The sequence below is a fragment of the Crocodylus siamensis genome, chromosome 3 (assembly GCF_052110815.1).
Source record: "Crocodylus siamensis isolate JL-2025a chromosome 3, ASM5211081v1, whole genome shotgun sequence".
NCBI classification, from domain to species: Eukaryota; Metazoa; Chordata; order Crocodylia; family Crocodylidae; genus Crocodylus; species Crocodylus siamensis.
Window position 1 is genome coordinate 43,272,332 of NC_143397.1, and position 24,351 is coordinate 43,296,682.

A 24,351-nucleotide genomic window follows, 5' to 3' on the forward strand; every position below is an offset into this window, starting at 1 on the left:
CTGACTAATTATGTTTTGGCTTTTTGGAGTAAATGCTTAAGAGTTGGGAAGGAAACCTCTTAGAGCAAAAGGAGGGAGAAGAAGTGAGAGGCAAAAAGGGCTCTTAATCCACTTCTCAAAATACAGGAGGAGTATAAATTTTCCCCTGCAGCATCCTATGCATTTTGCCCTGCGGTGCAACTATCCATGTACTAGGACAGTGATTCTTAATCGGGATGCCATAGGGTGCTGGTCAAGATTAACACTGTTAGGTGTGCGTAGTTAAACATGAATTGCAAGGTAAATTCATAGTTTTAAAATGGGAAATTCATAAAGTCAAAAACAGTTTGACTTCTTTTACAACAGAAGAATTTTGCTATTATTTTTCTGTAGTATAAAAAAAGAGTAAAAGCTTAAGAGCTGCTGGCATTTTCTGAGGGGTGCCTTGAATCTAACAAGGTTGAGAACCACTTGACTAGAACTTAAATTCGACAGCTCATAGTCTTGAAGTAGTATACTTGGTTCTTTTGTTAGATTTTCCCTCCTCTTCCACTGTATTTAAAACTTTAAAAATTAGTGTGCAACTCCTTGGGGGGGCCATTAGGCAGCTTGATTTATTCTTGTACTGTTTTTACTTATTGCTTATTCTGTTTCTTACAGAAGGCCTGTTAAGCCTAAAAAAGCAGCACATTCACAAAACAAAGTAAAGAAAAAGTGACTTAATATTAATGAAGTGAAGAACAAGCTTAGTATTTTTTAGAAAGACCTTTTTTTTGCTAAAGGTACTTTAGAATTAGCTGCCTTGTTCAGAAAGTTCTTCATTGTAAGTTAGTGTTATGTGACGCATTTATCCAGTGTCTTGCTAGTCAGAAGTCTGTTTTCTTGTCAAAAATTGCCTGACCAGTATAACATATTTTAGCATAGGGTAGATGACCATGTTTGTTAGGTCAGTTGTTTGCAACCCCAGGCTCTGATAATGTATCTGTATCAGGACTTGTACTTTAAAGTCATTTTAAAAAATTACTCTTGAGAACACTAGTGATACCCATGTAAGTCCCAAAATTCAGGAAATGTTATAATTAAGCTTTTACCTATAGGAGCTACTCTATATCTCTTTGTGAAGACCAAATTCTCTTATTAGGTTTATGCACTCTAATGGACTTCCATGACTTCACAGCAATATAAAATTGAGAACAGCATTTGTCACGTAGCCTCTAAGTACAATACCATGTACTGCTTCTCTAAAATGATATACAATTATATAGTATTTTCTGCAACCTTGGATGCATTTTACATCATCTTGTAATACTCCAGTATTTAATTTATCAATATAATTCTAATATTCTGTTACTGTATAAAAATACACATTGATTAAGCTAAATAATTATGCAGAGCTCTGCCTTATTCCCTTGACGCATGTAATATAACCCACTTCTGGGTAAAAGTTGCTAAATGTCATACTATTTGTAATGTGCATATGGAAAATTCAGGTTCTAAAGACCTCATTTGACCAAATTAAATGCATCAGAACTTCATCTAAAACCATGGAGACTTATTAAATAAAATTGATTTTTTTTCAAAACTTCAGCTTTTTAATTCCTCTTTTACCCTATCACTCTTTTAATGATATAGTAACCGTTTAGGAATAAATTCTTGAGCTTTTTGAGACAGTATAATTTTATAGGCTTCCAGTGTTTTGACATTGTATATATTGTCTGAGCCTTTGAAGTTATAACAGAATCATTCCTCTAAATTTCTTTACCATATTTTCAAAAACAATTAGAGTATGAATTTTTTTAATTGAAACAGAAGTGGTTGAAGTAAGGCCCTCTGCATAGAATTTATGTTGATTTAAATTTTCTGAGTCTTTTTTTTTTTTTTAAACCATGTAAGTTTTAACCATTTTAATGGAATCTTCCACCCCCCAAAACTCTCTTAAGTGGCAAAAATTCTGCCCCTTAAAAACAAGAGTCTGGAAATAAAAAGAAATGTGATCCCTTATTTAATAGCATATGGTCTTTTATCTGCTTGTTTCTATCCTACTTATTTCATACCAATTCCCCAAAACTTAACTCTGCCTCTGAAATCTGAAAAAATATGTAAGCAAGTTAAACTGTTAGGAGATTAATGTAATAATACAAAAATGATGTTGGTTTATGATTTCATAAAACTTATCAAATAGCTGTAACCTGTGGTGCTCAATGTTTTGACCCTGCAGGCCACTTGAGTGGCTTGGGACCTGTCTCGGGGCTGGATCAGGCCCTGAGGGCTAGATCACCCACATTTGCTCGTGTGTATTGGGATTTAGGTCCCAGAGAGGCCTAGATTAGGCACCAGATCCAGCACACAGGGCCTGGGGCTCCCCGGAGGTCTGGAGGTTTGGCAGTTGGGGAGCAGTGGAGCATCCTGCCTGCCCGCCAAATTTCCAGACCCATGGGGAGCCATGCAGGCTGGAGGACAGGGCACTATGGGCGGATCTAGCCCATAGCCTGGAGGCTGAGATCCCTGCTGTAAACTAATTGTGTATAAGTACAATAGTAATTCTTTCCTTAAATAAAGAGTTAGCATTTAAATAAGTCTTTTTTTGTGAACCTGTATGTTTCAGTAAGGGCATAGACCTAGATAGTATTTGGAGTTGTTTAAATATAGGTTAAACCTGCAGCAGACTTGTATAAGCTTGTTTAAAAAGGTTTAAATCTTCCTAGAATGGTTCAAAAGTATTCTAAAATGGGACTTCTGGAAAATCAAGCACAGCAAAAGCTGGTTAACTGACACTTTACTAGCCGGAAAACTTTATTAACCAGCATCCGAGCGATGTGACAAAAGCGAAACTGGAAGTACCACTTCCAGGGGACTTCCCGTTTTGCCATCACAAGCTGAGTTTTTCACCACTTTTTTCGGCCCATGGTCCAAGGCAAAGCAGCCTGCGTGAGAAAAAGCAGCCTGTGTGGGGGCCCCCCTCCCTGTCCCCTGGCACATTGATGTCAGAGAGTGCACCAGACAGTGCACATTTGATTAACTGGAATATTTGATTGACCGGCATCCCGCATTCCCGGGGGATGCCAGATAACAGAGCTTTTACTGTACTATTTTGGACCATTTTTGTGTGTGAACACTTAGTGTTCTGTGGCACTGGTATGGTTGGTCCTCCAGGTATCCCCACTGCATTGTTCCTCACTCTCCAGTACACTGCTGTAACTGACTTCTTGGGCATGCACCTATAACTTTACTGGCCCCTTTTTTTCCTTTTGTTTGTACTTATTATCAGCAAGCTCCTTTGCACTGCTTGTTCAATAAAAGCTATCTTTCAGACAGACAGCTATGTCCTCACTCCCTTTTCAACTGTTCTCACTCCCTACTTCCTGCCTCATCATGCCCCTGAAGCTCTGGGAGCCCAAAAGAATGGGTCCAAGCACTGCCTTGTCCTCTCCAGTCCTCCCTGCCTCCTCCTTCCCTTAAGTCAGGTAACCACACCACAGTCTTTGGTCGCTTTCAGGCTTTTGAAGTTTATTGAACTCATGTTTAGGAGAGAAGGGAAACATGTTTAGGAAAATGCCCCTAATCACAGGTCATCTACTCCCTGTGTCCCTCAAAATGTAGGTTCAAGCACTATCCCCACTTGCCCATTATAAGTGTCCCCTTCCTGGTGTCAGAGCCCAAGCACTTCATACGATTGTGAACACACATTACTGTGTGTGGAACCCTGGTTGAAGTGGTAATTCTTTAGTACTCGGTATCATTTTTGAAACTTATGCGTATGTAGCAATTCTGTTTTCTGATAGCATGTGTATATGTACCATACATGCAGGCTGAACATGTGCAGTAGGCCACTTGCTGGCCAAACATACCCCCACCCCTTACGAATGCATACTGGCATCTGCAGCCCAAATCCTAGGATTAATGTGGGAGCAGCCCTTGCATGTTTTAGCTCCAGTAACAAAGTTATTAGGGTATTTGCCTTGGAAGCTGGATATCCAGGTCCTCCTTGCCTGGCGTGGGAGGGAACTTTTGAACCACCGTCTTTCTGAGATCCCAGTAGTGTGCCAAGCACCATGCCACAGGTCAGGTACTAGCCAAATCCTCTCTGGTGCTTCTTTTGAATATGACCCCATGTGCAGCTGAGAACGGCACACATGGGGACAAGAGAAAGTGAGGTGTGGCTTAATGAGATGGCTACTCCCTTGGAATGATGGGATGCCTGAGTTCTAAGCTGGAGCCGTGCTCTCGGTGAAGCAGAAACTGCTGCACTGCAGTGTTCTCCATCCGTTCTTTGTAGTACCTAATAGGTGAACTGCTGCACCTATTAAATATAAGGTGCAGTGGCTCAAATTTCAAAGGCGTGCCAGTGAGAGACCTGGATAGCTTGCCTGTGGCCTGGAGGCTAGACTGCTGTGCAAAGAAATGATAAAGATGAAAATCTGGAAACTTGCGTCTCTGGCTTCCGAAGCAAGTGCTGTAGCCACTCAGTATTGGGATTGAACACAGCATGGGCTCCCTTTTTTTTTCTGGGACTTATACTCAGGTGCACATTACATTGTTGTTTATGCACAGGGTTTTACTTCTGGGAAACAGAATCTTTATCTGTATGCAAGTGCCAAAATGCCACTTTCATGACTTAATAATTGCCACTTAGATCAGGGGCTGACAACCTGTGGCCCACCAAGGTAACGTGGTGATGTGATGGCATTTGGCAGCACATGGTGGTGGCAAAATTCACAGGGAAGGGAAGCTGTGATAGCTAGTATACAAGCGGCAATTAGGTTGCAAGCGGTGGTCCACCTTAGAGCCAAGCTGAGTTACATTGGCAAAAGTTTGCTGATCCCTGACTTACACACAAATTTTTGGTTGTCTGTATATAAAAGCTTGCCAGATTTACACAACATTACTTTTTTTAAATAAGTATATATGCAGGTGTGTATATGTAACTTTCAAATTTTAAATGCATGGGGACAGCTGAAGCATCTTTTTAAACAATTTTGTGGTAACCAACATCATTATTGTATTATGATTGTTTTAAGGGGCAGAATTTTTGCCAGTTATGACAGTTTTGAGGATAGTAGACTCCATTGACACCTGTTTAAAACATTGGTTAAAACTTAAAACATGGTTTAAAAAAAATCAACAAACTCATAACATTTAAATCAGTATAAATTATATGCAAAGAGGGCCTTACTTCAACCACTTATAAGAGATATCAAAGTGAAACGCTCTTATAGAACCTAGTTCACGGTAAAAAGGAGAGGTTAACCAGGGAATTGGGGAGCAGCTTTTTTCCCCCATTGACCATGTTAACACTCTGAAGTCTGTTCCTTCCCAGTCATGCCAGAACGTTTTGCCAGTGTAATATAAACTACCTTTCTTTATGCTTCCTCTGTATTCCTCTCCCATGTGTGAAAGCATTCTCTGAGCTTCCTTTTCAAAAAAATACTGTAAAGCATAGCTATATTCCTGTAAGTTTATGTTTCTTTGGTCCCTTTCGTCTGCCTCCCTATTCTTGGTCTAGCATTTTCTCACACCTCTACTTCTCAATAATACTCCCCCATCTCACTTAACATGGCAATATTTTAGCAGCAGTTCAGTTTAAAGACAAGTTATACACATTTTAAATTTTAAAAAAATTCCTGTAGCCTGATTCAGTAAATCATATTAACTCGTTCTTAAAGTTTTATCAGTACATATTCTAGAACTTTGCTAAATTAAGATCTGTAGGCACATATAAATATACAGTTACAGAGGTGTGTTCTGATGCTACCGGGAGGCAAACAAAAAGAGGAAAGGAGGAGGGAATTGGGTGCTTCCTTCCACTTTTAGGGCACTTCTATACTTAATTTTATGCCCTAAGCGAAATTTGAATTCAGACATTTATTCTGATTTAGAAAATGTATCCCATAATGGCTTATTCTAGTCAAGGTTTTATTGTATTCCTAATATGATTTGTGTATGGATATAGTTCAGGGTACACAAGATCTGTTTTCCACATGAAGAAAACTTGAAAACAGTATTTTGGGCTAAAATCAATGAACTGTGGAGAAATTAGGCTACAATGTGAACTGTTCTGCAAGTTGTACTTCAGAGTCCCTTCTAGCATTGCAAAGTTACAAATGTTAATGCTGCTGTTTCCTCATAATTTCCTTGAAATGCTAAGGCATGACAATGTTTGAGTTGGTGAAGAAAAATGATACCAAAAGGTATGCTTACTTAGTTACAACTCAAGTAAACAAGCTAACTAATACTTAATGGTAACACATTTCATTTGCTTCCCGGATTGATAGGGTAGCATTCTAGTACCTCCACTGTTACCTCTTCCATGATGTATATAGTGTTGGTGAATTTGACCTATTTAATTGGCCCTGGAAAAGGCAGTTTTTAAAACTAAGAAATATGGGGTTTTTTTCTTTTTAGTAATTGTCCCGTTTTGTATCGGGAAGAACGGATACAACGTAAAGAATATTCATTTTTAGAAAAATACTTAATTAAATTCCATCAGCCTTGTGTAAGTTTCCTTTTCCAGGCTTAATCACAAAGGCTACAACATTTATGAAAGACAGACAAATAATAGTTAAGTTGGACAGACTTCCTGTGGAGTCCTAGTCTAAAAGCTTTTTGTCCTATTATGGAATATTTAAAAGCTATAACCTTATTTTCCAACTTGTTTTCTTGAGAAAAGTTTAAAAGAATGTTGTGGCTGAATCTTATGGCATTGCTTTATTCTAATATAGCTTCTGCCTGTTGTGTGTGTCATTATGTTGAATACACAGGATAATCAAGTGGGGTAAAAATTTGGATACATTTGAAACTTTTATAGGAGTATTGTGACTAACATGATATAGCCTACTAATGCAGGTTGAATGCTTGTTGGTTTGAAGCTTAATTATCAGCTGTACTGACAGGTCTGTGCATATTGAGTAGATATGAGAGGGAGGCTCCAACACATTTTCCACCTTCTGCTGTCCTGTCTGGGAACCAAACTGATCCCAGCTCAGGTTATCACTTAGAAGCCTGAAGTCTGCTCTGACTCTTGCTGTGTTCCAGTAGCCTCTCAATTGTCATCATGCTGAGGACTTCTCTAGTAATATAGTTTCCAGAGAAATCAGGAATATAAGGCATACAGCATGGTTTATGGCTTTGTACACAACCCATTAATTCTACTGTGCAAAAGGAAACCTTACATAAAGGACAACTTTATGGTTTCCTGAGGAGCTAGAAGGGGGATTAAAGATTTCACCTTTAATCTTTCTTCACACCCGTTTGCTTTGTTTTTTGCTATATTTGCACCTAGAAATGAGTCAAAAATACTTCGGGAGTTGGAGATGGGGAGAACGGTGTATTAAGCAACCTGATTTACTCAGAAATAACCAAGTCTTGCTTGATTGTATATATAATGTGTAGTTTAAAACAATATCATTAGGGTGGAAAATTGGTTAAGGTCACACTGTATATTCATTAGTAATACTTGATGTTTCTAGAAAAAAATCCTCTTCACTTGTAGACACCAATAATCAGTTCTACTGAATAAGGAATAACATTGTTTTCTCTCCTAAACTAAGCAAACTTCAGAATTCTACGTAACTTTTATAAAGAAAAAGTCTAGAAATATTGATTGAGATGTTAAAATAGTTAAAGATTGTGAAAAGGTTGTATCTATCATACAGTATGTAATATGAGACTTGTTTTAGTTTAAACCACTGTTGCATGTCTTTTATAGGACTGGATGAAAGCTCTACAAATGTTTTGCAATTTACGAAAAACCAGTCCAGGGACATCCAATAAACGTCTGCGTCAGGTAAAATTGTTTTACAGATATTTTTCAGAGTTCTGAAAGTTTATTGATCAAGCTGAAAACTTTACTCTGAAACCACCTTAAACACTTCATATATATTTTATAGGTTTAAACTTCCTGAATAAATTGCATCACAAGAACTGGTTGCAGCACAGAATAAGACTGTCTTGTGGGCATGTTTTAGATTCATTGCTAGGCATTACTTTCTGGGTACCTAAAACAATTGATTCAAAATTTCAAAAGTGACTGGGGACTTTTGTAAATGTTACTAGCTTTGTTTGCCATTTGTTGTTAAAAGTTAAGTCTTCTGCTACATGCCACCAACTCTTCTGTTTTGTTGGACTTCAGGAGAAATAGACAATGACCTAGGATATCTTGGCATTTCTCTTTTCATCTTCAATTTATTTGTCATTTAATTAGAACTGTGATAAGCCAAAATTGGCTCAAAGCTAGAAGACTAATAGGAATAAATGGATACAGTAAATGCTCATTAATTCACCACTCTAAAGGGGATCTAAATTGTAGCAAATTATGCAACAGGACTAATTATCAGAAATTGATGATTGGCCAGTGAAGGGAATTGGAGGAGAAGCAGCAAATTAAACTATATCCCTTAGGTAAACTAACTAGAGTCTACCGTGACTTTTTTCATGGAAGATTGACACTGAGATGTCATAAGGTTTTTTCCATACTTGGATTGATGTTGTTTTAAGATACTATAACAATTTGCTTTAAAGAGATGAGGCTTGAGGTATACAATACAATACTTTTTTTTTTTAAGAGAATGTTAATTTAATTTTTGAAGATCCTAATGCTAACAAGTGGACAATGTGATGACAAATCAAATTCAAGGCTGTCAAAAGTAATATAATGTACATTGGAAGAATAAGTTGAACTACTCATATACTTTAGTGAGCTCTAAAATGGTAACAATGTGGTAGGGGAGTGACATGGCCATCGTTATTTGGTAGCAGTCAAAAAACAAAAATGATGGATGTTAGGATACATAGAGGAATAGGGAAAATGTTGAAAATGCGACTCTATTTTGTATAGCAGCTTACTCTCACTTAGACCACTATGTTTTACTTTTAAACACCTTATCTCAAAAGGTTAAAGGATATAGCAGAAAAAGATGGGGTTTCAAGATGGAAGATAATAACGTCTGAAGTAAAACTTTCAGACAGTGTTTAAAAAGTATGGGAGTGTTTTTAGAGAGGAGAAAATTAAGAGGGCATGATAAAGGTTTGCAAAATAATGAATGATGTAGATATAATAGATCAGGCACTTATAGTTACTGTAAAAAAAAACAGATTAATGAGTTTAAAAGGCAGCATATTTTTAAAACTGAGAAAGAAATGTGTTTATATAGCAAATCAGTTAAGTTATGGGACTGTATTCTACATACAGTCATTGAAGGCATTAGTGAATGATTGGTTAATGGCCTAAGCTGGCCTCTAACTGGGGAGGGCCTAGGGGAAGGAACTTTTCTGTTGGCTGCTTGTTTCATGACTTCTCTTCAAATGTTTCTTGAACCTCTCTCTGAAGCTGATGTTCCCGATTCAAATGAAACTACTTGCTTTCTGTGTTCGTTATCTAAACTAATTCCCATGGCTTATTGGTTAAACAAACAAACAAAAATTGTATCTTTTCTGTAGGTCAGCAGTCTAATTTTACATGTGGAAGAAGCTCATACGCTCCCAGTCAAACACTTCACCAATCCTTATTGCAATATCTACCTGAACAGTGTCCAGGTAGCAAAAACGCATATCAGGGAAGGCCAGAACCCTGTATGGTCAGAGGAATTTGTTTTTGAGTAAGTCTGACTCTTTTTTAATTACTCGGCTTCATTTTAAACTTGTATTTGAATTTGAATTGCATTTAAAACATGATGGTTCCTTAATACGAACATCCTGTTTAGGAACCATTGAATTTTCATGTCTGTCTTTTTAAAATTACCAGTTGTCTAAGGTCTGCCCTTTTCAGTTATAAATGCATGGCAATTCATGGGCAACATTTTCAGTTGTCTTAAGTTTTTGTGTTACTATAACTAAGTGCATATTTATGGCCACTAGTAGTTAACTCTGGATGGTGAAATTAAGACCTAGAAAAAAGGCAATTGAACATTTAGCAAATCATTTTAAAATACCACATGCACAGTATTAATCACAATTTTTCCAATTGTTTCCTCCAGTGACCTTTCATCTGATATCAACAGATTTGAGATAAGCCTTAGTAACAAAACAAAGAAAAGCAAAGATCCAGATATATGTAAGTCTTGTTCTCTTATAGTAGGTCTTTATATTACAGAAAGGTAAAAGAGTTGTGTCCTTCTCCAAACCCTTTCCACAATTTGTCAGTTTTGACAAAACTGTTCAACAATACGCGTTTCTCTACTGGCTGTTGTCATCTTCTCTATCAGAATATTTATGCTGATATTCTTATAAGTCTCTTACTAGCATTTTTAAATGATTTAGGAATCAGCGCATTCCCATGTTAACTGCAGTTAAACTGGACAATAGCTTGATCAAAATGATATTTTGTATCCTCTGTGTTTCCTGAAATTTATCACAGAATAACCTTCCTTATAGTTTGGTGCTTACCAAAAAAGCAAGAGAAAATAGTTAGTCAATCTTATCCTGATCTTAAAAACAAAACAAAAACTATGTGTCATTTAGATTAACTTCCGTTTATTTTTCTCATCTCTCCAAACCTGGTAGTATGGTGAATTGCTTAGTTCTCTAAAGCATTTTGCTATTTCTAATGCAACAGAGAGAATAACAGGTGACTTGAAAAGGAGAGAGATCTTTTGGGAAAGCTGAGAAAGTAGGTGCTTTAGGCCAGTGGCAGATATTAATGTAATCTCATGATTGGGACCTGAGTCCCCAAAATAGCGTGTGCTGCCAATGGCAGACATGCATAGCAAAATGCTCAGTTTTTGAGATGAGCATAAATTTCTCAGAACATTGTTGTGCAGCTGGTTATCGGGAGCTCCCCAGTCCTTAGGTGACTGTCCCATGGCCCTTCAAAAATTGTGCAGAGTTGAGGATCGGGGAGCTCTGTGATCTGTAGCTGTTTGAAGGTCCTCATTGCCTTTTCAAGTTGCTGGTGTGTGCGGAACTGATCCTTCACTGCTGGGTTTCAGTGGTGTGCCTTTCAGTGGGTAGGGGGCAGCTTTGTCCTGGGTACAGGTTCAATATCTGGGGCTGCCCCCCCCGCCCCCGAATCATAGGATTAGGCATGGGGCAGCTATGTCCTAGGCACAGGGGTTGCACCTCCCTTAGTCCCAGAGATCTGTTGATTTTGGGATTTGGCAAGGGGCAGCTGTGTCCTAGCCCCTGAGGACCAATCCCAACATTCAGCTGATTGTTGATATCAGGTAGGGGGGAGGCACCAAGTCTAGGATATATGCCACACCCAGTGTCATGTGTTTTCTTTGTCTGCTGTCCTCACTTGCTATTTCTCTGTATGCTGTTCCCTGCCTTCATTTATTTTCTGGGAGTCAGTGCAAACTGTTCTTAAAAACCTGCACTGAATTTATTTCACTTTGGGTATGTTCAAATCTATGCTTCCCACAATCTTCATATCTGCTTTACTGAACAAAAAGGTTTGTTTTCTGCAGAACTAGCTTTCTGCTGTGTAGAAAGTACAAGCATCTCCTTTGGTCCTGTTCCCCACACTTTCAATTCTTGCCAGCATTTTAACCTCACCTTTGCACTGCCATGAGTAATTGGAAATAGCAATAGAAAATCTCTGTGTTGGCAGTAGGACATCTTCAGGTGAACATAGGGGATGATCCCTTATGACCTGAATCTCACCTGCCATAATTCAGGTTCTGGAGGAATTTCCTGATGTCTCTTTTATTGGGGCTTTAGTTTGTTGTCCATGGTTGTGTTGTTGAGAGAGTGTTGTTAGCTTCAGTATTACCCCCTCTATAAACATAAGAAACTACTTGTAGCAAAGCCTTGATGTGAAATAAAAAAATGAATGCTCTGCTCCAGAATTTAGATCAGCTGCAAATCATCTGCTCTTCTGGAAAGCATAATTTGTTTACTGACCTTTTCCTTCTGCACATTTCTTGTGACAAAGATTAGTTTTAATAGTGACTGAGAGATGGCTTCTATTTCAATAGCCCATTCAAACCAAATTATTTGTTATTTAGGCCAAAGCCTTGGCCAGAAGGCAGAAGTTTGAAAGGATTAGTTGTAATAAGTGAAATTTAGCTGAGGGAAATTTGAGGTCTTTTTAGTAATCTCTATCTTTTTAGGGTAAAGAGAATATATTAACTGGAAGAAAATGGATGATCCTTACCTAAGCCAGAATGTTTAACACGCTTTCTCGTTTCCTGGTGGGTGGACTCATTCATAGTATAACATAATGGTACTTTTATTGTAGGATGGAAAATAGGGGGTTCTACCTCAAAATTAACAAGTAAGAATTTTTCACTTATTTAAAACCTGTTAAGCCTTCAGAAGTATGTGATCTGATGTGCTAGCAGTGTAGAATTATAATTCTTTTTATTCAGATACAATAATGGTTACACATAGATTCAAATTAAATATATTTAATACTAGTGTCATCCTTCCTAGGAATAACTTATGCAGGACTGTTTTTTTTCCAAGTGTTTATGCGCTGCCAATTAAATCGGTTACAAAAAGGACACGCAACAGATGAATGGTTTCAGCTCAGTTCTCACATACCATTAAAAGGTATTGAACCAGGATCTTTGCGAGTTCGAGCACGATATTCAATGGAGAAAATCATGCCAGAAGAGGAGTACAGTGAATTTAAAGAGGTATTTACTTTGACAGTTTAAAAAAATCACTAATTTAAAAAGTATTAATGCCCTGCCTATGTGATTTATTAACCGTACTTGAGGATTGATCTTGTTTGGCCTTTTAAAACAGAGTATTTGTTACACCTCTTTTATGAAATTAACACGCTACTCACCAAGCAGTACATAAAGAAATATTAATAGCAATAAACTCCTGTTAATTTTCCTGAAGCAGTGGTGCTAGGAGAATTCTTAATGTTGAGAGAGAAAATTTATTTATTTTTTTTAGCTTATACTACAGAAGGAGCTGCATGTAGTTTACGCCTTATCACATGTATGTGGACAGGACCGAACACTATTGGCCAGCATTTTACTGAGGATTTTTCTTCATGAAAAACTTGAGTCATTGCTCTTACGAACACTAAATGATAGGGAAATCAGCATGGAAGGTACAGTACAAATGTCTAAATGCTGTATGTAGTTTTCCTAAAATGTCCTTGAAAAAACTTTAATTCAAAGACAGAGTGTATCCCCCTTTCCACTCATTGTGAATACACATGCTACTAGGAGCTTAATTCTTGCTTCTGGTTGCTCGTTTTCTCTTCTCTGTCCTTTTGAAATTATGGTTATATATTTGTTCAGATGAAGCTACAACCCTATTTCGTGCTACCACACTTGCAAGCACCCTTATGGAGCAGTATATGAAAGCTACAGCAACGCGTTTTGTTCATCATGCGCTGAAAGACTCTATTTTAAAGATAATGGAAAGCAAGCAGTCTTGTGAGGTGGGAACTTTGATATATATATATATATACACACTTTCTGTAATGCTTTAATTTGTGGAAGAAAAGATTATACAGCAGTTCAGTTCCATATTTTGTATCATTTATTAGCTTTAAGATAATATATTCACTTTTCTGAAAATAAATTTTCATTACTTTAAAAATGCCATGGATTAGACGTTTGAAGTAAAATACTTTGAATTTGATAAAGACTGTCTAGAACTTAACATAAAAATATACATAGCTCTGTTTCTGTACATTTTAAAGAAATATGTTTTGAAAATTGAATCATGATAGCCAGTTGGTAAATTTCTTTCATAGTCCTTCATTAGATTGCATGTGACCCAAAAGATAACCCATTCAGAGACTGTAGAGCTAAAATTACTGGAGGTATTTTTTTTATTTAAAATGTCAGGGGATCAATTCATGGCACCCTCTTCCCCCCCCCCCCCCCCACACACGCACCCCTCTGGCTGAAGGGCTCCCAATGGCCCTACGCCTCACCACTGATTGGTTGAGAGTTGTCTGTCATATAGCCCTGCCCATCATCTCTGACTGGCTGCGAGAGTTGTTCATCATGCAACCCTGTCCTCACTGCTGGTTGGTGAAGAGGGATGGGGCTGCACGATAGGCAACCCTCAGCCAATCAGCAACGAGGGGTGGGGGCAGCCACCATCTTGGTTGCTCCCCCATCCCTTTCTTCCCTGGCCATGCAGCCGCCAGATCACAGCAGTCATATAGACCGTTGGCTCCCCCTGGAAAGCCAGTATTTTATTTTTAGTAAATTGTTTGTTTTGTTTTACACCCCACAAATTTCACGGACACTGCCCAACCTCACCGACAATGCCTAATTCTGCAGTTTCCACAAAATTGCAAATTGCATGGTCCCTAATTTATTATTGGTAGGTTTAATTATTATTTCACCTATATTACTGCTAGTTTATTTTAGAGGGATGGAGAATCTCAAAAGCCTAAATTGTAAGTAATATAAAACAAGCATGTGTAACAGTCTAAGAGTTCTGTTAAAATATGCTCCTCTGCTTTTGTTTCCCCACCAGCTACTGAAGCTAGCATGGGGCATGCTCCACAACTTGAAGCTTATGTACTGTTGCTCACTTCACTATTGTTTTCAAGATGCCTACAGAATACAGTTTTAGTGTTATGTTTAATAAATCGTGCAGCTGCATAAACATGTTCAATATTTTGGAAAAGGAACTTTTACTTAACTTGCTGTGTTTTTCTTTTATTAGCTAAATCCCTCAAAGTTAGAAAAAAATGAAGATGTGAACACTAACTTAACACATCTGCTGAGTATACTTTCAGAATTAGTGGAGAAAATATTCATGGCTGCAGAGATATTACCTCCGTAAGTTAGTGGTTTTTTTGTTCAGATTCTATTCAGAAATTCCCTTCTTGCATAAGTGATGTTTTCCTACAAAAAATGCCCTTTGCTATTGTTAGGGCTGTATGGATGCTTAAGATGCAACTATATAATGGGGGAAAAACAAAAGTCTATATGCAAAGGATTGAATTCTCTTTTGCACGAATGCCGTCTAACAGCGTATGCATAAAATGGCTTTTCAACAGGGATGGTTCCTCCCCTTTGAATAAAGTATACTACAGTCCTGACTTAGCCTGTTTTTACTGCTCTGGCATTTTTTCTAAGTGGAGAAAATTGTCAAATAGCTCAGCTGCTTACAGCTTTTCTCCTGGCTTCTCCCACTGAAAAGGGAACATGGTATCACTTTGTAGTAAGACTATATTGAGCCTCATGAGTCTATCAGGCTCAGTGTTGAAAATTTAAGTGGGGTTGTATATTTTTGGTCTTTTAATACTGTTAATATAAAAATGTGATAGTCCCAGCACAAGTTGCATTTAAAATCTGAAATTTTACATTTCTCCTTTCATTGTCCATACTTGAATCCTCACTGTGGAGTGTGCATGTGCCACAAACATGTCTGGCTTGGAGACTTTTAGCCCCTAGTGGTACTTGTAGTGTGTGCTTTGTTTCTATTTCTCCTCATGCTCTGTGCTTAGAGTTAAAATATGTGGTGTTTGCTTCCTGTGCTTCATATCATCTTAACTGCTTTGGTTGAAGAAGGAGCAGTCTGCTGGTCTGTGCTCAGTGTAGCCTGCAAATCTGGTTTGGAGTCCTTCTTTCAAAGAGTTTCTGCCTTTGTCTCTGTCTCTGTCTCTCTCTCTTGCCTTTTTAGCAAAACAGTACAAATAAATTCTTTTAGTTGGGCCTACCGTCTTTGTTAGGTACAGTACAGCTTTGTATCTTAGTCTCCCTCCTCTACCGTGGAGTCATTATTTTTAGGATATTGCACCCCTCCGATCTTTTCTTTTTCTAGTTTCTTTCCTCTTTTTGTTTTCTTTTTGTTTGAGAGAACATACGCCCCAGACAATTGACTGTAGCTTATCCCTGCTCACTGGGATTTAAATTGATGCCCATCTTGCAGCAGTGCCAGTTTCATATCTTACAGGCAATTCAAATGTTAATACTATCTTTCTGACCTTCTGAAAGGATTCATTCAGTGTATAGGAAGGAGTGCTTTTCTTTTTTCATCTTATTCTGGCCTGTGATTGTTTTGACGGTTGCCTCTATTAGGTTGGAGAACGTTTGCTGATGACCTTCAGGCACAGGGTGTCAGTGCCCAAGGAGATAAGGCTCTATCACTATGCCAGAAATCAAAGCTGTTCATTCAGAGAATGTACTGAATGCAAGTGACTTCACGTACATATGATGGACAATACCGATGTGATGTTTTCTGTCAAGAAGCAAGACAGTGAAACAGATCTTTCCCTTTAAGCAGCCCACCTAAAACTCTGAGTACATTTGCTGTCAAGTACATGTAGGTTGTACAGATCCTTGGCCTTCAGAACAGAAGAACAGACTGTCCCAGAGATTCAAGTTCCTACATTGGAAGTAGGAGGTCAAGGACCCTGTTTTCTGATTTTATTTTATTTTTTGTAGACTGAGGTTGTCTAAAATACATATGGATGTCAACAAAATTCAGTCCTATTTCAGGGAAGCCTCCGCTTGGGATCCCTCTCCAGTGTCATCTTAATTCTGTACTCTGGGATGCTCCTTGTTTCTCTCTGTCTGCCGATGTCCTGATTCTTCAGGTACTCTGCGAAGTGTCAGACAAGACTTGACTCCAAATTTCTTTCAGACCCCTGCATGTCCATGCATGAAGTTCTGGCTTCAGCATTTTATGCTAGCAACATGTGAGAAAACATGTTGCCTCTGGTGCTTGACCTTCTTATTCAGGACAAAGGAAGATTGCTTCATCCCATCCCAAATCTTAAAGCTTTAAGGCTTTTTTTGGCTCTTGGAGATTAAGTAGAAATGCTCTGTCCAAGTCAGAGGCATCCTTATTCACAAAAGAAAAGTTCATCTAGTGGAGTTCTGTCTGGCCAAATGGAACGCATTCTTGACCTGGTGCCAGGTAATAACTCTTTTCCTGGAGAGTTTTCAGTTCCTGCGGTACTAAAATACCTGCTAGGATTCAAATGTTTGACTTATCTGTCAGTTTAATCAAAGGGCAACTTCTGGCCTTTGTGGCTTACAGTTCTTCAGTTCAAGAATTATAGAAAAGTAGAGCCAGAAAGGACCTCTGGAGTTTGTCTAGTCTAATCCCCTGCTCAAGGCAAGATCAAGCCTATCTAAAACATCTCATGGAAGAATCCATCAAACATAACCAGCTCTGTTGCACAACTAAAAAGCATATTGCCTGAAGATGCCAAAAGCACCTTAACCTGCAGGGGTAAAGTAAGGGGATGAAAGTTGTTCCACCACTGCAAGGTTTGTTAAAATGTACCTTAAAGATCCAGGAGGTTGGCAGGGGGGAGGCAAGTCATCCTCCAGTACAGAGGAAGTCAAAAACCCACTCAATCTGTAACAACGTGATCATGGGTACAGTTCCTTTCTGATCCTGTCTGACCCTGAGTAGAGGGGCAAGACCCTTCAACCAGGAACCTCTAGGTTAAAGTTCCAGCAGGAGCATTGTGATACCTCAGTCAAAAATCCCCAGCCTTAGGGAAAAATCCTAAATCTGACCCGTGTAGCAACACAAAGAGAAGAAATTCCTTCCCAGCCCCATATGGCAACTGGCAAAGGTCAAAAGCCTGGTAAAACCAAACATCCATTGTTCTGCACTGAACCTGGGGGGATAGCAAGCATAATTCCACATATTATATAGTCTGAATGCCAAGTGTTGACTTTCAGATGGTTTTGAGAACCAAGAAACCTTTAAAGAGCCAGTCCTGCCATAATTAAAATGTATATAAATTTTAATATTAAAATCAATAATGGAATGCAATAAAGATGTAAATGATTAAACAGTACAAAAAAGATGTATCAAGCAAATAATTAAAACTTATAAAATACACATTTATCTAAATTCTAAAGGCATAACAATTTTATCAATATTTGACAGCAATTTAATCTTAAAATTTCTAAGTCCTAAAGTCTTTAAAAAGTTTTAACAGATGGCCAGCTCATTAGGGAAAGGACCATCTTACCTAGGCTTCAAAAATAAAGTAGCTAAATAGCACTAGCTAGGTACTCTAACAATTGGGCAATTCAGTAAGAACTGTAGTTCAAAACTGAAAAGCAAAAATCCAGAAGTGGACACAGATTTTTATATTTTATTGTTTTGCTAAAATATGTAAAAGCTTACTAGGTAAGGTAAATAAAATACAAAAGTGTTCCTAATAGATGCAACTCTAATAATATTTATCTGCCTATTCTTATTCAGTATATAAGCTTTACCTTGTCTAAAATTAGACCACAAATAAATGTACTTGAGGTGACCTTGCAACATTTTACCCAATTTTTCTCAATCCATTTTTCTTGGGTTTTCTAACAAGGTTCATACCTTGTGACATTCTCTCACCTGAGCATTTCTCTTGCCTGTTCTTTGCTTGACCAAACTAAGTCAGGCAAATACAAGCAACTCTTTGCTATCCTATCATTAAACGGCTAAAGGCCTGTTATAGTCTACACAAGTCAGAACTCTAGTTTCTGTAACCCCTCTATAAATCTATCCCATCTTCTTTCATAACTAAGCCAGTTGTGGAGCTTTGCTTAATTCTGCTGCTAAGCATGGTCCGCCCTCCCCAGTGTCTGCCTGTTCTGGGCTGCAGAGCTGTTCTTATGATTTCCCTGCAATCCATGAGGGTGGGTAAGAGGCAAGGGCTTCTAACTGCTGCTCTTTATGGAGAATGTGCATAGCTACTCCTAGATCATCTCTTCGGTGCTTATCCAATCCCTTCTTGATAACTGCTTGTGATGGAGATTTCGTAACTCCCCTAGGCCATCTATTGCACTGACTTAAAAAGTGAAGACATTTTTCCTTATACTGAGGCTAAATCTACTTTGCTGCAACTTCAGGCCATGGGTGTAACTCCTGCTCATTTGAAAAAAAGATGTTCTCTATCTTCATGGTAGCTTTTCAGCTATTTAAAGACTTCTAGCATATCCCACCTTGTCTTCTCTATAGGCTGAACGTATCTTTCAACCTTTCTGTGTGGCTTGCCTTTCTTGCCATTTATAATTTTTGTCACCTGCCACATATTTGTATGGCAGTGTTGAGATTCTGTAAGGGCCTGACCAAGGTAAATCAGATCCACAATAAAATCTTAATGTGGTTCTTCTGTGTCTGATAGGGGTGTGTGAAATGGGCCATATTCAATTTGGATTTGGCTCGAGTCAGGGATGGTGATTTGATTCGTTGTTTCCAATTGCTGTTCCCAATTCAATTCAGCTGAATCTGAAGAATCAATGCCGATTCAGAGAATCAATGATTCAGCCATGGACATAGCTTTAAATGTTTTTTTCTATATACCTCGAGGTACCAGGTGCAGCTCATGCTCATGCTGTGATGGTGGAGTGGGGGGGGGGGGCCCACATGCTCCACGGTGGACCCAGAAGTGGACTGGAAGTGCTTCTGGGCTGCTGCTGAGTGTGCTGGGGACCTCCTCGTGCTCCTGTGGGACACTCCATCCGCCCCACCATCTCACCATTCACGAACTGCCTGATACCTTGAGGCATGTAGAAAAAGCATTTAAAGCTGTGTCTGTGCCTGAATCGTCAAATCTTTCCGAATCGATTAGGAGGGTTCTGATTCAATTCGGAGAGATTAAAGGGTCTCTTGATTTGATTCGGATATTTAGCCACTGAATCGGGCTGAATCTGCCGAATTGAATCAGGGACTGAAGCTTCTCACAGCCCTAATATCTGAAGGGTCTGGGAACCCATGAGAATATGTGTTCTTTTTAACTATGCAGGAGAAAACCTTCAGAAATTCTCCACAATTGTCCTGACTGGTAGATCCAAGGGCTCAGCGATATCTGCTCAAAGATTTCCAGTAATTGGAGTTCTTTAGGAAGTTATCCATGTGTACATATCATCCTGCCTTCCTCCTCCTCTTCCTCTGAGTTAGATGCAACATTAAACTCCAGCATATGAAAGGCAACTGAAAAGTAGGAAGGGCATCCTCTATCACCTTGACATGGAGCATGAGAGGGAAGGCTGGGGCATGTTCTGCTGGTACTTCTAACATGGTAGTGTTCAAGCTTGAATGTTTGTGGTACATTCATATACATACAGTAAGAGAGTGCATATGGGCAACAGGAATTCCAGTTGGCAATAAGTAACTTCTCTTCCCAGGTTTCTATGTGGTTTAAATTGTATAGTGCATATCTGTATTCGTTAGCATTCTGTGTTGGTTCTCCCTTCTTCCCTTGATTTGTTAGTTTATGTCATTACTAGCATTTGATATAATCAAAGCTCTAAGTTTATCAATGGCCATCTACCATAAAAGCTGTGTTGGTGACTTTTTCAGCTGTTGCCTTGTGCTATGTTCCTCTTCCAGGGTTGGTAATGGGCATTGTATTCCTGCAAATTTCATGTAACTGCTGGTAATATTTGCCTGAAAAATCCCACCATGATTTTTAAACACCTATCTGGGTCCCATACACTCAATGAAACATTTCACTTTATCATGTTTAAAAATGGCAGAAGAGACCAGTAAGAATATAAAATACAGGCTCTAATTAAACATTTTTGTAAAAGAAAACACAGAGCCATAATACAAATGCCAATGAAATATCTATGCACTGTGCAAACAAATGCACTTTTCTGTTGGTGAAAGACTCTGCCCTTTCTTGTAACAGTACGTAAAATTTCTTACTGTGATGAGATAGTTAACTGTATTATTTTGACAGGACATTAAGATATATTTATGGATGTTTGCAGAAGTCTGTCCAAAACAAGTGGCCAACCAATACTACTATGAGAACTAGAGTTGTTAGGTAAGTCGCTTGCCATTTCATATATCTTGTAAGGATAAGTACAGGCAGTCAAAAAGCCGGCTGAATCGACTTAATCTTCACAGGTTAGTCTAAGCAACATAGATTGACCCAATAACCAAGTGAACAGACATTCAGTTTTGATTTCGGAAATGCAGCCACATGACTGCAGTGGCCCAGGCTAGAAGCTGGGGGGAAGGGTGTGGTATATCCTAGAGTTTGTCTCCTGCTTGGCTGGAGCAGGCAGGTTGAGCTAAGGCTAGCCCACCTACCCTGCAGTGGTGGGATGGGGTTTTTGGGAGAGGTGCAAAGCATTGCAGGATGCCGTGGGACTGTGGCTTAACTTGAATTTGGAGGGGATCTGGAACAGAAGTTCAGTAAACCAATTTAACCTAAATTAGTTAAGTCTGATACGACATCCATCCAGGTTCATCTTAAACCAGTTTCAGCCATTTTGAAAGAGGTTTATGTGCACTGAACTTCTGTGGTATTACAGATTGAAACTGGTTACTAATCACTTATACTAGTATACGTGTAATTTCTGTTTGTCGCCTAAAAGTCTGTAAGTTTTATTTCTGATATGACATGATGGCTTACAGTACTAAGAAGTTACACCACACAGAATATTGTGTATAAGAAAACAAAACAAAAAATCCCTTATCGTATATAAGCACAAGTTCTAGATGAAACAATCAGAATACCCCATGTGCAGTATTCCTCTTAGTAGATACAGAGTTGCTTACCCCACTTCCATTGAAGACTGCCTGTATGGTAGGCTCTATCTCACTTACCATATGAGAAGAGCATGCATGTGGACAGTATCTGCAAAGTAGTGAGTTTGTAAGCAAATCCTTGTTTACTTTGTGGTATCTTGTTCATTAGTCATAGTATTACTGTACTTTCATTAACCAAAAATGCAATGGGAGAAGGTCTCAAGTATACTAAAAAGATGTTTTATATTGCAAAGGAGCAATGTATGTTTACCATCTTCCAATTTGAAGAAAACTACAGCAGCTGGTTGTAGCACAGAAGAGATTCTCCTTTGCTAGATACTGGATGCAAAGCTGCCAATCTCTACCATTTTTATAGAGATACCATATTTTCTCACGTACACTTGCACCTTTCTGTCCTCTTCTTCCCCCCTCCCAAACTGGAGTACATATTTTAAGTGGAGAAGCTGATTTCTTTGCTGGAAAGAAACAACATTGTACATGCTGTGCAGGTGCCAAGACAGTAGAGTCCTGTGGTAACTGTCTCAGAGCTGTTGGCTTAGCACTGTAGTTTGTGCCTGAAGCAGCAAGTGAACTACGAATAGTATCTTGATGATGCTTTTGATGCAAAAAAACCAGTTTATTTACAGGAACTTCTATAAAGAACTACTTGCAGTATTTACAGAGTTAACAGTTTTACTACTGCCTTTGCCTGGGTCTGGAGTGTAACTGTGTGAGAGATTAATTCCTCCTGGGAATATGGATGCCACATTTTCTGGACACTATTGGGGGACAATCTGGGTGAGGCAGCTGGAACCAGAAACTTCCTGGTGCTGTATTTTCTGGATACTCTGTTCCCATGAGGACTTACTCTGTGTTACACAGTCAGCCATGACTCTGGACATTTTTTTTCTTCTCTACATTCTGACTTCTAAAACAAGGTGTGGTTTTTATTTGGGGGTATATTGCATTTGAGAAAATAGAGAAAGTGCATGCAAGTGTTGCTTAGAAGCTGTCCTGGGACCTAGTTTAATACTTAAAACTAAAAGAGTGCCTCTTTACTGCCACATCATTTAGAATTTAAGTTGAAGAAATGGATTGCAGGACAGAAAGTAGATGGAGAAAGACTTTAATTGCTATATTGCTACATCAGGAATTGAGCTTGGAAAGGCAGCTCAGCTTCTAGTTGGAAGATATACTGATCCAGCTACTTCAGAGGAACTTAACTATTTGCTTGTAATTTTAACAAAAAAGCTAGCTGGTGTAGATAACAGCAGAAACGTTCTGAGTGGCTGAAAATTCAAATGGGAAAGTCCTTTTCTTTTAGATCATTTACTTCAATAAGCATCCTATAATAGAGAAAATAGGAACATAACCTTAGCATTTTTTGTCACTACTGTTACTTTGTTTGAGCAATTTACTTTTGAGCTGCAAAGCGGAGATGGGAGGATCACCTCAATATGAATAGTTATCTGATAAGAGAGGGCTGGCAGTTTTGCTAGTGGTTTCTTCTACCCTTTAAACAAGAGCATATGATTTAGGTGAGATGCCTAGAAGAAGGACCTATATTGTCCTTACAATTCTACATCACAGAACTCCACCCTTCAACAATCTGATTTATTTCAGTGCTGAGTTATAGCCAAAATACTTAGTTTTGGATAACGAGGCTATTATGCCAAAAGTGCCATGTGTCGTTTTCATCGTGAGGATGTGAGAGCATAGGGTGGCACAGTGGAAGAATAAGTGGCGTTAAAGGTAAAACCATAGTAAGAGGCTAAATGACCACATTCTCGGTGTTCAAGATAAGTTGCATGTCTGTCTCAGAGTTTATTTCCACAGTCTTGAAGCTTAAATGGTCAAATGGGTTTTACATTAAATACTAGAATTTTGTTACTGAATAAAATGTTTTCCTTCCTTTTTCAGTGGATTTGTTTTTCTCCGACTGATTTGCCCTGCCATCCTGAATCCAAGGATGTTTAATATCATCTCAGGTGATTATGCACTCCAGAATCTGAATATAAGTACAGTAGATGGAATAGGTTGTAGTTGCCTCATACTCACCAGATCCATTGGTTTGAGTTATAGACTTAGCAAATATGGTTCAACAGGAAAGACTGAGAGGACTTGTTTCTGGTTTATACTACATGCACCACAGTGTTTTAATGACAGGTCTGTAAATTTAAATATTATTCTAGTAGGTTACAACAACTTTTGTTTTTGCCTTCAGATAATACGTTAGTTAAATGTTAAATGCCGAAGTCTTATTTAAAGTTGCCCATTTGGACTTCATGCCCTTCTAACATGTGGAAAGTCCCTGAATTTTAAACCCCTGAAAGCTAGAACTTAAAAGTTAAGTTTATATGCTATCCTCAGAACACAGCCTTAACTCTGTTTCTCGTTGCTGACAGTAATTACTGAAAATGGTTGAAAAGGATTGCCATTAAAAACAGATACAAGAAAGAGTTAACAAAATATGCCATTGTTTGTTGTGTTCCACAGTTTTGAATTAAATTTAAGTGCTTGCTGTTCAATGTATAGTTGTAATGAATGGTGGAGATATTAATGAGGACATTTTGGCAGTACTGAGATTAAGATGAGATGCATGTGGAGTGTAAAAGATCAAGCATGCTTGATTTCACCACTTAGTTCTGGAACTTGTGTCTGTATAGGTATACAAGGGTGATGTCTTACTCTGAGGATAGTCAGCTATGTGGTGATAATACAGACAGATCTCCATGGCTAATGGAGATATACCTGGATACATACCAAAATAGCTAGTTCAGAATAAGAATTCTGGGTAATACCCCATGCCCTTTGCTCTGATTGCAGTGGCAATTTATTGCATGCTGAGCTGTGCAAACCTTCTCGTAATCCTTTCCATTCCCTATGCTAGCAGTCTTTTGGTTGCAAGCCATACTATCCCATTCTCCTTTTGTCTTGCACTGAAAACAAACATGAAAATATTAGGAACAGACCACATTGGTAGGGAAAGGATATAGTTAGACACTGAAC

General features: G+C 38.5%; 1 protein-coding gene across 4 annotated transcripts in view; it reads left to right on the forward strand.

Moving 5' to 3' along the window:
- RASA1 (RAS p21 protein activator 1) overlaps positions 1-24,351 on the forward strand; it is an 89,989-nt gene that overhangs the window by 52,981 nt on the left and 12,657 nt on the right. For all 4 annotated transcript variants that reach the window (XR_016441202.1, XM_090038223.1, XM_090038222.1 and 1 more), the window contains exons 13-21: positions 7,685-7,762; positions 9,415-9,572; positions 9,951-10,027; positions 12,379-12,551; positions 12,820-12,979; positions 13,173-13,315; positions 14,563-14,678; positions 20,546-20,632; positions 23,263-23,330. Coding sequence is in view for 3 of the 4 variants with exons in the window: in XM_090038223.1 (XP_089894349.1) it covers positions 7,685-7,762; positions 9,415-9,572; positions 9,951-10,027; positions 12,379-12,551; positions 12,820-12,979; positions 13,173-13,315; positions 14,563-14,678; positions 20,546-20,632; positions 23,263-23,330 (1,060 nt within the window). In the remaining variant the exon portion in view is untranslated. The remainder of the gene's footprint in view (positions 1-7,684; positions 7,763-9,414; positions 9,573-9,950; positions 10,028-12,378; positions 12,552-12,819; positions 12,980-13,172; positions 13,316-14,562; positions 14,679-20,545; positions 20,633-23,262; positions 23,331-24,351) is intronic.